Genomic DNA, 16,570 nt, shown 5'->3' with positions numbered 1-16,570 from the left:
CTGCACCAACAAGCTCCTCCCCCAACCAGAATTCCCCCCACTTCATCAGTACACACCCACCCATCCGTGTGGGACACCCCATCCTTCCTGGACGCAGCTGCCTCACTCTTCGGGGCCTCTGTAAAGAGTTCATTGAGAAGAGAAAATGGTCCTTCACTAGTGTGTGTGTGTGTATGTGTGTGTGTGTGTGTGTGTGTGTGTGTGTGAGTGCCTGTGTGTATGTGGTCTCTCTGTGTGTGTGGTATGTATGTGTGTGGTGTATGTGGTCTGTGTGTATGTTTATGTGGTGTCTGTGGTGTGTGTGTGTGTGTGTGTGTGTGTGTGAGAGAGAGAGAGAGAGAGAGAGAGAGAGAGAGAGAGAGAGAGAGAGAAAGAGATGTGGAGGGTAGAACTCTTCAGCCCACTCTCCTCCTTAAAATCTTTAGCTATGAGGAATCAGGCTGCTAGGAATACTTGACCAGAGTCCAGTGTTTCTTAGGGCGTATGCTGTCACTTCTCCTGGGTAAACGCTGGAGTGTAGACTTGCTACAGCAGGTGATAAGTATATATTTATGCCCATTCAGAAACTATCTGGCTATTATTTAGAGTAGCTCAGTTCCTCCACGCCCCCTTTTTCCCGGCTTTGAAATCGCTCCATAGAGAGTGTTGGACATTTTCTGGACTCTGGCTTGACTTCCTTTGCAGGATCTTGTAATGGGGCACACACTCTTAAACTCTTCACTGTGCCCAAACTGTATCTCTAGGGCCTCCTAAATCCCTTTATAGCCCAGATCAAGAACCACCCCTCCCATGAGACCATTCCACCACCTCAGGTTAAGAGCAAAGACTGCTTTCCCCAAACATAAACACAAACAAATCCGAGTAAAGACAACCGAAATTTCAACCCTTTGCTTAAACAAAGCATAATCCTGAGTGAATGGACGGATGGCCCAGTGGTTAAGAATGCTCCGTAGCACCATGTTGATGGCTCACAATGGCTTGTAACCCAGTTCCAGGGGATAAGATGCCTTCTTCTGGCTTCTGTGGCACCTGCACACATGTGCACATGTACACATACAGAGACAGACACATATAACTACATAAAAATAAAAATACGTATTTATTTTAATTTTGTGCACATAAGCATTTGCTTACCTAGTGCTCACAAAAATCTAAAGATGGTATCATATCCATGAAACTGAAGTTACAGGTATGAGGTATGGTGATGCTGAGCCTTCTCTCTGGTGCTTAAAATAAATGTTAAAAAGCGTATGATGGGGCTGGAGAGATGGCTCAGCGGTTAAGAGCACTGACTGCTCTTCCAGAGGTCCTGAGTTCAAATCCCAGCAACCACATGGTGGCTCACAACCATCTGTAATGAGATCTGACTCCCTCCTTCTGGAGTGTTTGAAGACAGCTACAGTGTACTTACATATAATAAATAAATAAATATTTTTAAAAAGTGTATGATAATTAAAAAAGATCAGCAGAGTCTGGTGGTGTTTGCCTCTAATCCCAGCACTTGGGAGATGGAGGTAGAAGAAACAGGTATTGAAAGCCAGCCTGGGCTATACAGCAAATTCAAGGCTAGCCTGGACTATAAGAAACCATGACTCAGAAAAACTAAGTTTATCTATATCTTTGCCCAGGCTTTACTAATTTGCTCAAAAAATGTCAACTAAAGGTTTATGTGAGATAATTACTCTAATCTTATCAAATGAAAAAAAAAAAGGCTACTTTTTTCTTTCCTCTGCAAGATCGCTTGACCTACAAGTTAGTGGTTGGGACGGTTTCATAATGTATTGCAAAGAAAAAGATGTGGCTTCATTCTCACATCTTCATTGGAGGTTAGGGTAGGAAGACACAGCGGCTAGGACAGAGGTTAGGGTAGGAAGACATGGCAGCTAGGACAGAGGTTAGGGTAGGAAGACACAGTGGCTAGGACAGAGGTTAGGGTAGGAAGACATGGCGGCTAGGACAGACAGGCGCATGAGATTCTGGCGGGCTTTTTGTGCTGCTGGTGAGTGGGGGATTCTCTCTCCTTATTGGGAAGGCGTGTATGAGACGCATGTGCTTATCTGCTTATAAAACCTTGATATCAAGAGAAGCCCCAAAGCACAAAGGCGCAGTGCCACCAGCAACTTAAATGTCTAACTCACTGGTATGTAAATCTTACATTTCCTCTATGTTTTTTACAGTCAGTTTATGCTCAGGGGTTTAGCACGTTCTTAATGAAATCAAGCTCAAATTACCAGAATGACCACAGGCAAACAAGAACGACACTTACAAAACATGTGGAATATGATGTTCCTATTAGATGATTGAAGTGTATGATTTTACAAATTAACTTCCCGAAGACAGAGTGCTAGGAGGGTTTTCTAGAATACCACCGGAGTATGCCGTAGAAGCAGTAGCAGCTATTCCAATTAGTGAATTCATTTTCACATTTTATTAATCTTTGAAATTAGCATATAAGGTAACAGCTTTCCTTGTGGCATCTTAATAAATAACCACATACATATAAATATGTAAATGTTCACAGTTAACGTATAGTTACATTGTTCTCATTTGCTCCCTGTCCTCCCCATCTTCCCCTGTCCTCCCCTTCCACGTCACGTGTATTCCATTACCATCCTTTTCCTCTCTCCATCCTTTAGACCGATGGCTTCCCTTTCATAGTCCTGCTTCTCCTTCTGTGTCACGCACACGTGCACACACATACACAGACACACTTTAATCCAGATTCCATATATGAGAGAAAGTGTGGACGATGTGTTGTTCTGAGTTTGGATTATTCCTTTAACACAATAGTCCTCAGTTCCATCCTTTGCTCTTTGCCTTACAGCTCAGTAGAGCTCCATCATGTATAGACTCTACATTTTCCTTGCATTGTCTTCTGTTGATGGGCATCTAGACTGGCTCTATAATGCAGCACTAATGAACTTACTTTAAAATACACATCTTGAAGCTAGAAGGATGGCTCAGTGTTAAGAGTTCTTGCTACTCTTCCAATAGAGCAGAGTTCAGTCCCTAGCACCCATGTCAGGAGCCTCACAATAACCTATATCTCCAGCTCCCAGAGATCCAACACCCTCTGGCCTCTGAGAGTACTTATACACATGTGGCATTAAATATCATGAACACATACATATCCCACACACAAAAGTACCAATAAAATATGTATTTAAAATCTTTATATTTATTTCATGTATATGAGTGGTTTTGTAAAAATTTTATGTGTATGGGTATCTGCCTTACATGCATATATGTGCATAACATGTGTGTGCCCAGTGCCCACAGAGGCCAGAAGAATGTATCCGTTCCCTTAGAACTTGAGTTACAGACTGTTGTGTGCATGGTGGGATTGAACCCAGGTCCTCTGGAAGAGCATCAAGTGCTCTTAACCTCTGAGCCATCTCTCCAGCCTCCATGTGTATGTGTGTCTTGCCTATGTGTGTGTGTGTATGTGTGTGTGTGTGTGTGTGCATTATGTTTGGTGCCTATGATGTTCATAAGCAGGTGTCAGGTCCCCTGGAACTGGAGTTATGAATGGTTGTAAGCTACCATGCAGGTTTTGGGAACCAAACCTGTGTCCTCTGCAAGAGCAACAAGTATTCTTAACGGCTGAGTTCCCCACCAGTCCCCCAAATAGATATCTAAAGTTGAGCATGGAAGGCAGAGCTAGTAGGATCATGAGTTCAAGACTAGCCTGGGACATACCGTGAGACTCTGACTTAGCAAATCAGTGGCTAGAGGTGTAGCTCAGTGCTAGAAGAAACTTGCTTATTGTATGCAAAGCATTGGGTTCAGCTCCCACCATGGTTAAAGTGTGTGTGTGTGTGTGTGCTGCAAGTATCTTTGAATAAGAGAAACAAATAGGGTTTGGCGTCAGGACAAATGCAGAGACACAAAAAGGAATGGAAAGACCCTGGCAATGGCAGATGAGACTCAGAGCTGCAAGATCCAAAACCATCTGTGTAGGTGGTGAGGGCCTTGCTCTCTGTCTGACAGCATTATGCAGAATGGGGGCTAACATCTGATGCTGGAAAGGTACTGTTGGGTGTGACAGAACATGGATTATGTCTTGCTATGTAGCTCTGGCTGGCTGGACCTTGCTATGTAGACCAGGCTGACCTCAAACTAACAGATCCTCTGCCTGTTTAGTGCTGGGATAAGGTTGCCACCATGCCCAAATGGGTTTTACTTTATTTTTTGTGTTTGTGTTTTGAGACAATCTCATAGAGCCCAGGCTGGCCTTAAACTCACCATACAGCCATGGCTCTCCTGGAATTCCTGATCCTCTTGTCTACACACACACACACACACACACACACACACACACACACACACACACGGCCATGCTGGAATTACAGGTGGATGCCATTGTTCCTGGCGTCCAAGCTGGTGGTAGTGATAATGTACTCTCCCGGTGGCTTCAGAACCACCTCCGGCCTGCTTGCCTGTGTCTGAAGGATAGGAAGAACAGAGACTGGGCGTGGGAAAGCCACCTGCAGCTAGGGAGCCGGCTCATTGGCACACCCAGTACAGATACCTGGCCTCTCTGTGCTGGCTTTCCTCCCTCACATGAAAGGATCTTGATAGCAGGTCTTTTGGGCTCAAGAACTAATGAGGGTGTGTGGGTAGGGGGCTAGAGTGGCACACAAGCCCACGGCAGCCTGGACTTGTAGGCATCAAGAACTAGGGACAGAAGCGTCCTGGAGAAGCTTGGATCTCTCCCAGCTAGAGGCTCTCTGGCTGCCTCTCTTCTCGTTCTCTTTCTCAAATGTGTTTGACACAGCTGCTGTCTCAGCACCCATCTTTGGATTTAAGCCGTCATTTGAACCCAGCTGTACTCCAGTCTGTGGCCTAGTTAAAGTTCTCCCCTCCATGGTAGTCTCTGGGCCTTCGCCTCATCCCACTGACCCCCAGACCTAACAGATCCCACAGCTGCCAACCACAGCAAAACATAATCACCAAGAATGGAGCCAAGGGCACACGCTAATTCTCAGCATGTATTTTCTTAGCCACCTGCCCAGATCCACCATTTCCACCGAAAGCACAGCGGAGGACCCCGTAATGAAAACATAGCCCTACAGTTCACTGCCCCGAGACACATGTGCCTAGGGCTGGGTTCGCTGCATGCCGGGAGGCCGGGCTTGCTGCATGCCCGGCTTCCCTTGGCGTCACACCGGCACCCCTCATCTCTTTGGGATCTGTAATCTATTCCATGTGGTTTGTGTACTTTGGTTTCCCTTTCCCTTTGTGTCTCTCCTGACATATCAGGGTTCCTGTTCACCAACTTTATCTTGGCTTACGGCCACTCTTGTAGGTGTGTCTAAACTTTTGAGACATGACATTCATTTTGTCTCATTCATGAGACAAAGGTCATTCTCAAAGCCATACAATTGAGGTTTTTTTTTTTTTTTTTAGATCTCAGAAAAGAGAGACTCTGTTGAAATGACTTTGCAGTTTTGCGTTGTGCTGAATGCATAGCTATCCTGAGGTGCATGATGCCCACGGCATGGGTGGACTCATCTGCCAGAGACCTCAAGACTACATAAGGGACAGGAACGTTCGATGGCCAAAGAGATGACTCAGCAGTTAAGAGCACTTGCTGTACAGTGGAGGACTGGAATCCAGATCACAGCACCCACAAAATAAGCCAGGTGTCTAGAAACTACATATACAATGTGCTGATACTCATATATATATATATATATATATATATATATATATATATATATATATAAAATAAACAAATAATAATAAGTTTTTAAACAAAAAAGATCAAATGCACACGCTTTTCATGGGAACTTCCAACCACAAGGCACACACAGCCTCTACACCTGCCTCTCACCCCAGCCCCCCCTTTTGACACAGGGCCCTGTGTATCCAAGGCTTCTCTTGAATTTGTAATATAGGACCGAATGACTATGAACTTCTGATCCTCCTGCCTCCACATTGTAAGAGCTGGATTACATGTATGTAGCACCTCTTCTGGTTATGTGTTGTTTGTAATCAAAGCCAGGGTTTTATTCATGCTAGGCAAACACTCTGCCTCCTGAGCCAGGCTTGCCCAGACTCCTGCCACCTCTTACTCTCTACAGTTCCTACTTCCTGTATGCGTAACCCTGCTTCGGCCAGGCCCAGCTGCCCTGACTTGATACTATGTCTAGGCAGCCTCACCAGCAGAAATTCACTTCCCTCCAGTTCTGGACACGGGAAATGTTGGGTCACTGACACTACTGGGTTCTGATGAGTGTTCTGATTTCCAGATGGTGGGAAGGGAGAGGTGGAGGGAAAGTCTGCCTAGAGCCTCTTCCTATGCAGGCACCAATCCCATCAAGGGTCCCACCTTCATAGTTGTATTTATGCCTATATATCTCCCAAGGACTCACCCCCAAATACCACCACATTGCATCAGAGCTTTTACTACGCATTATGGATCTTTCAATTGTGTTCGCAGCCTTTATCGCACCGCCGCTCTCTAACGCCAGCGCCGCCTCTCGCTTGTCGAGTTCCAGCCGGAGGACAGGGGGGTAAGTAAGGAGGTGCCCATACCATGGCTCGTACAAAGCCGACTGCCCGCAAATCCACTGGTGGTAAAGCACCCAGCAAACAACTGGCTACAAAAGCCGCTCTCAAGAGTGCGCCCTCTACTGGAGGGGTGAAGAAACCTCATCGTTCCAGGCTTGGTACTGTCGGACTCTGTGAAATCGTATCAGAAGTCTACGAAATTCTGATTCGCAAGCTCCCCTTTCAGCGTCTGGTGCAAGAAATTGCTCAGGGTTTCAAAACAGATCTTTGCTTCCAGAGTGCAGGTATTGGTGCTTTGCAGGAGGCAAGTGAGGCCTATCTGGTTGGCCTTTGTGAAGATACCAACCTGTGCGCTATCCACGCCAAACGTGTAACAATTACACCAAAAGATATACAGTTAGCACGCCGCATACGGGAGAACGCGCTTAAGAGTCCACTATGAGAGGAAACGTTTCATTCTCAAAAAAATTTTTTTCCTCTTCTTCCTGTTACAGTAGTTCTGAATGTTAGATATTTTTTCCATGAGGGTCAAAGGTACCTAAGTATGTGATTGCGAGTGGAAACATGGGGGACAGAATCAGGTATTGGCAGTTTCTCCACATTCATTTGTGTGCGAATTTTTAATATGAATGCAAGATGTAAAGCATTAATGCAAGCAAAATGTTTCCGTGAACACATTTCAACCGTTCAACTTTATAACAATTATAAATAAACCTGCTAAATAAAAAAAAAAAGAATATGCATTATGGTAGAACACAATTTGGTTTGTGGCACTTCTGAACCACTCATCTGTTTCCAGGAGAGATGAAGTACAGTCGGCTTAGCTTCAATTAGTCACAGCTAAGTGGAGGGGTCAGGCCGTGAAAAATAAACAAGGCTTCCAGGAGCTCAGCCTGACTGGCAGTCCTCCCTGTACTGTGTCACATTCATCAAAAGCCAAAGGAAACCAACTAATTCCAAACACTCACTAGTTCTGTGTCAGTATTTCCTGAAAAAAACCACACACACATTAAGGAAGAGAGTCCTGTCTGTCTTATTTTACACAGCTGCCATCGGGTTCATCACAGAGTAGACTCACAAGAGAGGCTCAATTATTCCTTTCAATTTCTGTTTAAACGAGGTTGGGATTGCTAGAAGGATAAGAATTTGAATGATAGTGATATATGCAGAGTATACAATCTATACTGTGATAATTAATTTAAACTGTTAAGAACACAAACTAGAATCATCTGGGAAGAGCTTCAATTATCTAGATCAAGTTGGCCTGTGGACCTGTCTGTAGGAGATTGTCTTAACAGTTAATTGTTGGAGGGAGGCCAAGTCTACCATGGGCAGTACCATTCCCTAGGCTGGGCCCTGGATTGTGTAAAGGTAAAGAAAGCCGATGAGAGAGCAAACAGGCAAGGTGCCATGAGATTACTCTAAGCTTTTGACTGTGTGGGAGGCTTTAAGTTCCTTCCCTGACTTCCCCCAAATCAGGGACTAGACCCTAGAACTAGAAACCAAATAAACCCATTCTTCCCTAAGCTACTTTAAGCCAGGATATCTTATCAAAGCAACAGAAATGGATTTAGGTTATATCCCAAAGATCAATATTTAACTTTGAGTCAACAGCTCTTCTTTATAATCCTCACACCAGGAAAACTACTATCATTGTTTAGAAACTTCTTTCTTATGTACACCTATTCATGTTCAGGAATTATGCACAAGGAATATATAAGAGACAAGGAAACAGAAGGTTCCACTAGCTACCTTTAAAGAGCTGAGATGGTGCCCAAGAGGCAGCACATCAACACTGGTCAGGCTTATAAAAACTAAATTAATGAGTTAAATATGAAAACAGATAAACTACTGCAGGACAGTTATGTAGGGTGTTGTCCAGTAACCAGTGCTGGCACACTGTGTGCTTTGAGGTTGAAGAACACAGCATCCACATCGGATTATAAATGTCCAGGGAAGAAAAAGTCAGCATTTGGGATAGACAGGATATAGCCAGTGAAGGAGATGGGGAGATGGTATTCCAGGGAACATAGCAATGACCCAATATGGCACAGAAAGCTTGAGTTATATAAGGATGTGATGGTCAGTATTGGTTGTCAGCTTGACAGGATCTACACTTATCTAGGAGACAATCTATTGAACACGTGTGTGAGGGAGTGTCAAGATTAACTGAACTGTGGTTAGAAGATTCCCAAAATATGGGTGGTAGGATTCCAGGGGCTAGGGTCTTAGACTGAATAAAAAGAATGCCAGCCAAGCCCAAGCATCCATTGCTCTCTTTTCTGACTGGATGCAGTGTGCCCTGCTGCCTCAAACTGACACCACCATGGAGGCTTCCCTGTCATGATGCACTGTGCCCTCAAACTGTGAACCAAAAAAAAACCCTTCCTCCTTTAAAAAAACCTTCTTGTCAGAGAAAAGTGACTAATTCAGATGTTCATGGGAAGAGTGAAACATGTCATCTGGGATTCGATTCTAGAGCATTCTGAACACCATGCAAAAATTCTAGATCACGTGACCATTCCTGGAGCCTGCATAGCTCCACAAGTACGTGTTCTGCTGAGTAATTCTTTGTCTCTTTTGCAACAGGGGACAAGGAGGGAGTACTAGATGCTTCAAACTAATAGATGGCACATTGGCCATAGACCTGTCAAGCTTGGTGGCTTGGATTGTCCCTTGCCTCATCCTCTGTTCGTCATCACTGTGTGAGGAAAGATCACACCCCCCACAGACGCAGCTGTCCCATGGTGTTCCCCATGTCTCAAATGTGTCCAAATGTCCTTCTTCTCATAACCACACCAGTCCTTGGACTGTGACCAAACTTAGTGCAATAAGAATTCACCCCAACTTGACATACATTTGTAGGACCCCTATTCCAAATAAGGTCACATTCTGAAGCTTTGGAGAAACATGGAGAGGGAGAGGCAGCAAACTTGACGTGGATACACTGTCTGGCCTCGCTCCTGACAAAGCTCTACCTGGCTGGCCCCTGCCTAAAAGTCTGCATCCTTCTCTCAAAGCTCCCAATAGATTCCCTCAAATAGCACTGTGCTGGTTCTCTACCAGAGGCAGACAAATGTAACTGGCACATTCTCCCTGCTCTCCCTAACTCCAAACATCCCAAAGCAAGCATGTCTCTCTTCCTACAAAAGGGAACCCCAAAGGCAGTTAGACAATGACTTAGTCCTCTTCCCCATGGCTGGAGCAGCTTGCGCATCCTGCAGTAGATCTGCGTGTCGTCGTGCAGATGGGGAGAGTACTGTTTCTCCATCATCTCCCTGCATTATGAACGATCCCTTTATGCAGACCAGGGACGTAGAAACATCCAGGCAATGACCATATGAAGACTGTGATATTGTGCAGACTCACACTAGATTCCTGTCTGGGACATTTATGAGCTGGGCACATTCCTCAGCCTTTGTGAGCCTCCGGCTGCTCCTTTAGAGCCTGTAAGTGCTGCCTGTCCCTTGTGGCCTAAGTGAGACAATAGAAGCAAATGCAATGCTGTGTTGATGGTAGCACTCGTTTTCATTCTAGTAACTAAGTCTGCCTCTGAGCTGGGGAAAAAGGCATTGGTCCTGAGTCCTTCCTGACCTAGCTGCACACTACCCATGACCACTTAGACTGAGAAGTGTCCATGTAGGTAGGAACCCTGGGTAGTATTTCACTACCCCAGGTTCTTTTATCCTTGTAGAGTGAATAGCCAACTTTATGGAAGGTTCTGGAAAATTGAGTTGATGTAACAGGAAAGCAAATGGTCTAAAGCAGAATGAGATGGAACCCATACCCAGTGTTGCTTGGGTGGCAAAGAACCTAAGACTAGATAGGCCAGGACCTAGAGGAAAGTCAAACAAATACTACTATTCTGCTAAAGGAATGTAGCAATAAAATGACTCCCAAAAGCATTCTGATATTCTCATAAACAAGCGCCTTGCTCAGCCATCATCAGAGAAGATTCCTCCTGGGAGCAGATACAGAGACCCACAGCCAGACAACATGCAGAGAGTGAGAGACCTTGGAACACTCAGCCCTAAAAGGGATGATTCTGCCAAAGCCTTCCCCTCAGACGTCAGGGAACTCTGCAGAAGAGGAGGCAGAAAAATCCAGAAGCTATGGAGGACACCGAGGAATCAAGGTCTTCTCGACACAAGAGGGCTGGTGCACACACAACTGCACAGAGAGACAGTGGCAGCATGCACAGGACATGCACAGGGCTGCACCAGGTGAGGACCTGGTATGAAATAAGTTGGCACACGCTCCTACCCCTAAGCCAGAAGCTACCTCCAATTTATATCTACTTACAACTAAGAGTTTGTTTTCTTCGAGGGAGTCTCACTGGGGAAACAAACCACTCTTTTTTTTCTTTTTTCTTTTTCTTTTGGTTTTTCTAGATAAGGCTTCTCTGTATAGCCCTGGCTGTTCTGGAACTCACTCTGTAGACCAGGCTGGCCTTGAACTCAGAAATCCACCTGCCTCTGCCTCCCAAGTGCTAGGATTAAAGGCAACAAACCACTCTTAATGGCAGGCCCTGTGCCCAGCAGGAGATGGCCAACACAAAACAAACTCAACAGCATCTTTGGAATTTCTTTGGGTCATGATGTTAAGTCAGGGATTTTGTTGTTGTGGTTGTTGGATTGTTTTCTTTTTTTGTGGTTGTTGTTAACTTACAGGTCCTCTGTGTTTGTATTATGGATTCTGGTTTTGTGTTTTTAGAGAATTTCCATGTGAGTGCAAAACCTGCACTGTATCTGCATCATGTGCTTTTGGTTTTGGTTTTGGGTTGTTTGTTTGTTTTGTACTATTCTGATTTATTTGTTCTTGTTTTATCTTATTGTGTTGTATTTGATTATTCTTTAGATGCCTGTTTGATTTTTAAGGAGAGACAGAAAGGGTCTGGATCTGAATGGAGGAAAGATGAGGGAATTAGGAGTCATAGGAAAAGAGAAACCATAATCAGGATTATATTATATGAAAAAAACTATTTAAAAGATAACAAACCAAAATCAGAAAATAAGAAGTATATGTGTGTGTTTGTGTTTGTGTGTATGTGTCAGTGTGCATGCGCACATGCAGAAGTGTTCTCGTGTGCATAAATGTTTGGGTGAAGGTCAGGAGGACAGCCTCAAATATTGGTTCTCAGGTGTCTGCCTCCTTTTGTTTGAGACAGGGTCTGTTATTGGCCTGGCCCTCAACCAAGCAGAACACTACTTGTGAAGTGTGTCGGCCAGCAAGCTCTAAGAACCAACCATCTCTGCCTCCTATCTCAACCCCAAGATTACAGGTGACACTGCAATGCCTGGGTTTTGGTAAGATTTATTTTATATTTGTATTTAAGGGTATATACACATGAAATTGGTGTCCTAGAAGCCAGGACAGTCAGACCCCCTGGAGGAGAAGTTACAGGTGGTTGTGAATGGCCAGATGTGGGTTCTAGACCTGAACTCCTGTCCTCTGCAGGAACAGCACACATTCCTGACCTCTTAACCACTGAGCCATCGCTCTCCCCCAACTCCCTGTGCCCAGATTTATATGTGGACTCTGGGGGTGGAACTAAGGCCCTCATGCTTGCAAAGCAAGCACTTTCCCAACTGAGCCATCCCCCAGCCCCAGAGGTGACAGTCTCTCTCTTTCAGTTGGTGCTGTTCAGTTCCCTTTCTTTCCCTCTTTCCTTCCTCAGTTTCTCAGAATTCTATTTCTTAGAACGGAGGAATATGTTACCTAGTCCCCGACTCCTTCGTTTCTGTGAATGTGAACCTGGGACCCAGACAAGGCCAGCCATTCACTGAAGCGACCAAATGCTCAGTCGGCAGAGCCATGACTGAATCAGGCTATGACTATTTTTCTATATAACATGTTTAAACCAGCTGGAGCCATTGTGACCTCATTGTTTTTCTGCTCTCTGTTTCCCCTCCCCCCAGTTGCTCTTGCAATGCAGACCCAAGGGCCAGGCTAGTGACGGAAAAGAGTGCGAGCTGGGGCACTGAGCCAAGCTGGGGCACTCAGCCTGCCATCACCGCCTTGGGGAGCTTGTGCCCCAGAGGCAGCCATGCAGAGCTCAACCAACGCTGCCCTGCTGGAACCATCCAGAACTTGACTGCTTTTGAGACAGGGTATCTCAGGCTGGCCTCAATTTCACTATGTAGAAGAGGAAGACCTTGAATGTCTGGCCCTCCCTCCTCCACCGCCCCAGTGCTGGCCTGCAGGTGTGCGTCACCATGTCTAGTGTAGGACATACAAACAGAAGCAGGGCCTTTGCACATTCTAAATAAGCACTCAACTCTCCAAACTACATCCCCAACCCAGAGCTGCTTATTGTTCCCATTTGTATTTCTGGAGTTGTACCTCTCGGTCTTAAGTGTTGGTCACTGATTCCAGCCTAAAACCCTGCAAGCCCATGAAGCATCTATAAGCTGTTTTTCTCTCCAACCAGTATATCCATGACCATAAATCCCACAACATATGAAAAGGGAGTTTAGGATCTCAGTCACGCATCAATAAAAGACAAACCCACAGCAATTGGTTCTGACTATCTACCCAGGAAACTGCCAAATTTTCCTCCTGGGATTCAAGCTTCAACCCCTAAGCAATTTTACTCAGCCTGGTGACAAGCATGCTACAACTGCAGCTGACCTCATGCTCCTGCCAGTGTAGAGTCAGCAGCTCAGCCGCCTAGGTATCCATGGCAGCTGGGGAACTGCCAGGCCCCGCAAGGAAACCACCTCTCTACCCAGAGCCTCATTAAGCTGGATGAGTTGGCCTCCGGGGAAGCGCTGAGCCTGCCGTGCCTCTGAGGATACTGCAGGGCTGGGCTGGGCCAGGATGACCTCAGACTTTGGATCCCAGACTCTTTGAGAGGGGGCTGCTTCAGGTAGGCTGAGCAAGCTGGCTAGAACTGAGCCATTCAGGACAGGAAATCCAGCAAAAGGGCTAGCCTGTCACAAAAGAATATGGTCAAGGCCTGGCCAGTAGTCCCTAAGATTGTTCTCCTGGCCTGGGTGGGTAAACACCACAGTAACCGCTTGCCTGCTAGGCCTGACTTTCTTGCCTGGTTCTATTCCCCAGAGTGAGCAAGGGGAGGCAGTTCCTGAGGATTCTCCCCTGGGCTCCTGTCTTCAACAGCTCCTCACAATAAACATCAAAGGCCCTGAGGTTCCCTTAGATGCCAGAGAGTCCGAGAGCAATGGTCGCTTCTGGAGATTTGCCATTGGAATGAGTGAGCAATTAGCGATCTTGCCCAGCAGGAGGTACAGTCAGTCCCATGGTGCCCCCTGGGGGCTCCGAGAAGTTCAGTTCTTCGCCCAGGGTGTCACAGCTCAGCAAAGATCTGAATCTATAATCAAGAGTCCTACTCATCCAGGACCAGATGGTGCTACTGACCCCATCGTGACTTGGCTGCCTTTGACTGACAATGGCCCAGGGAAGGCTATGAAACCCTGGGTTATAAGTCCATCATTTGGGAAAGGCACTGTCATGCTGACCTTGTATGAAATTATTATTTACATAGAGAATGCCATGACGCCAGTGCCTGCAGATGGCTTCCTGTCACCTATACTCGCCCACAGTGGTGGCTTACAAAGCTATGTGCTGTGTCTGCATTGTGACAGGCAGTGTGGGGCAGTATCTGCCGCATTGCAGGAACTCAGTAAAGTTGCGGTAGAGTGGGCACATGAGTGTCACAGCACACATGTACGGCCAGAGGACGACTTGTGGGAGTCAGTTCTCTCCTTCCTCCACGGTGGGTCCCAGGGATCAAGCTCAGGTCAACAAGCTCGGCAGCAAGTGCCTTTATTCAACAAGCCATCTTCCGAGTCCAGTGAAGTGTTTTATAGAATTGTGGATACCGACAGATTCCTTTGTAGGTGTCTGCGGTTTTTGTAGTCCACCATTCAGCTGGCTCTTACTTTGGAAAGGGACCCACAATATTCTCTCCTCCTCTGCCCTATCCCCTCAACTCCAGTGGCCCCTGTGCTCAGTGAAGTGGACCTATCCTCAGATGTTTGGTGGGTCCTGGCTGTTTTAAGTCACTTGCATATCCCATTTCTCTGCTGTAGTAATGATAGAAGGACAGGCTGGTGAGCAAACTCAAAGATGCTTTCTAGGGGCCTCTGTAGAAGAACTTTCTTGTCTTCTTCTATAGGGAGACTCTCAGTTCTCTTAGATATAGATGAATCCAAAGCCCCTTGGCTGCCATGAGTCATGCTGTAGTGACACAGGAGCCACCAAGGGCTGAGGAGGAGAGACTAGAAAACCTGCTAATTTGGTACCAGTGCTGAGCTGTTGGACCAAGACTCCCTAAAAGTCAGTGTTGTCCCAGACATCTTTGAGTCAGTATTTCAATCTTTACAATAAGAATGGTATCTTCAAACCTCAAACACAAAAGATAAAAAGGGGACAGTGATTTCCAGCAGCACCTGACAGGATATCCCAACTTACTCTAGCATAGAAAATAACTGCGGTAAATCTTTCAGCAAGTGTTTAGGTTTGGGGATGAAGATGTAGATTGTGCAGATTGCTCACCCAGTTACATACAACCAAAAAAAAACTCATTTAAATTTATTTGTGTTTGTGTGTGTGTGTGTGCATGTACACAGTCACCTGGTATGTGTGTGTAGAGAGAGGTCAATGACAACTTTGAAGAGCCCACCGTGTGGGTTCCAGGGATTGAACTCAGGTCCCTACTACCTTTACCTGATAAGATATCTTGTGTCTACCTTATTTCCTAAGACAAACTGGAGCTCACCAGCTCAGTCCGATTGGCTGGTTAGCCAGCCTTAAGGATACTGCCATGCCTGCCTCCTCAATACTGAGGTAAGAGACAACAAGGCTGCTGGGATGAGAACCGGGGCCTCAGGCTTGCTCAGGAAATACTGTACTGCAGAGCCACCTCTGCAGCCCGCAGGGACTTTCTGATGAGATTAAAGCTGACATTCATGAACTTCATTTTTTATGCTGAATAATAAAACATATCACAGTTTCCAAATGACCACAGCATGATGTTCTCATGTGTGGATAGAAGATCCATTTAAAGTGAAACGGAGATCACCCTTCCTTAACAAGGTTTCCAGTTTCACATGGCAACCAACTCGATGTGGAAGAGACTGGAAGAGAGGTACAATGACCTCCTTAACACTTTTTGTGTTCTGGGAATGTGATTTTCTTTTTTAAATTAAAGTGTATTTATTTTCTCTCTCTTTCCCTCTCTCTCCATCTGAGTGTGTGTTATGTGTGTGCTAGTCTTTGCCATGTTAGTTGTGTGAGGCCAGAGGACAGCTCTGGGAAGCTGTTTTTTCCTCCCATCATCATGTAGGTCCCTGCGATTAAACTTAGGTAGCCAGCCTTGGCAGCAACTGCGTCTACCTGCTGAGCCATCTCCATCCTTAACTACATAGCAGGTTCAAGGGCAGTCTGGGCCAAATGATGAGTTCTCTCAAAAACTCAAATATAAATATATACATACTCCAGAATGCCTTTGTTTTCATTTTAATGTGGTAAATCTTGAAAGATAAAGCTAGATAACCAAAAGTTTGGGGGAAGAAGGAACTTTTCTCTCCCAATTCTTCTTCTTTTTTAAGAATAAAGAAGTATGGGGATGAACACATCTAAATGCCACTGGCACAGGACAATAACCCTGCCCTTGAGTGACACGCTGACTGGGGATGTCTGCAGCTACCTTCAGATGGTTCCGTGGGAAATAGCGTGTGTATTTATGCAGAAAGGAATAGTGTTGTTGTTGTATCAAGAATAATGCACTGTTGCAGTGTGTTTCTGATATTTTTATGAATTTCAAAGATTTTATTTATTTATTTAATACTTTTTGGTTTTTTTGGAGTTGGTTTTCTCGAGACAGGGTTTCTCTGTGTAGCCCTGGCTGTCCTGGAACTCACTCTGTAGACCAGGCTGGCCTCGAACTCAGAAATCTGCCTGCCTCTGCCTCCCAAAGTGAGGAGATTACAGGTGTGCGCTACCACTGCCCGGCTCAAAGATTCTTTTAGATTTGAAGATGTAATCAGTATAAACTATTTTGTAAGCAGGCGTATTAATGTAGGGATGCCTC

The 16,570-nt window shown here is 45.5% G+C and overlaps 2 protein-coding genes across 3 annotated transcripts in view; one reads left to right on the top strand and one right to left on the bottom strand.

Moving 5' to 3' along the window:
- Window positions 1-16,570, bottom strand: part of Reep1 (receptor accessory protein 1) — a 115,789-nt gene that overhangs the window by 83,214 nt on the left and 16,005 nt on the right. The gene's annotated exons all lie outside the window — the stretch shown is intronic.
- On the top strand, window positions 6,510-6,958 carry LOC127678774 (histone H3.3A-like). Its single transcript, XM_052173926.1, has one exon. It carries the CDS (start codon window positions 6,542-6,544, stop codon window positions 6,956-6,958), a length of 417 nt encoding a protein of 138 aa, XP_052029886.1. The 5' UTR covers window positions 6,510-6,541.

The sequence above is a fragment of the Apodemus sylvaticus genome, chromosome 2 (genome assembly GCF_947179515.1).
Source record: "Apodemus sylvaticus chromosome 2, mApoSyl1.1, whole genome shotgun sequence".
NCBI lineage: Eukaryota > Metazoa > Chordata > Mammalia > Rodentia > Muridae > Apodemus > Apodemus sylvaticus.
The sequence above is the reverse complement of the archived record's forward strand: the minus strand, read 5'-3'. Positions and strand labels throughout refer to the sequence as shown.

Excerpts from the sequence above, each read along its gene's own strand:
- LOC127678774 (XM_052173926.1), top strand. The coding sequence starts at position 6,542 with ATGGCTCGTACAAAGCCGACTGCCCGCAAATCCACTGGTGGTAAAGCA.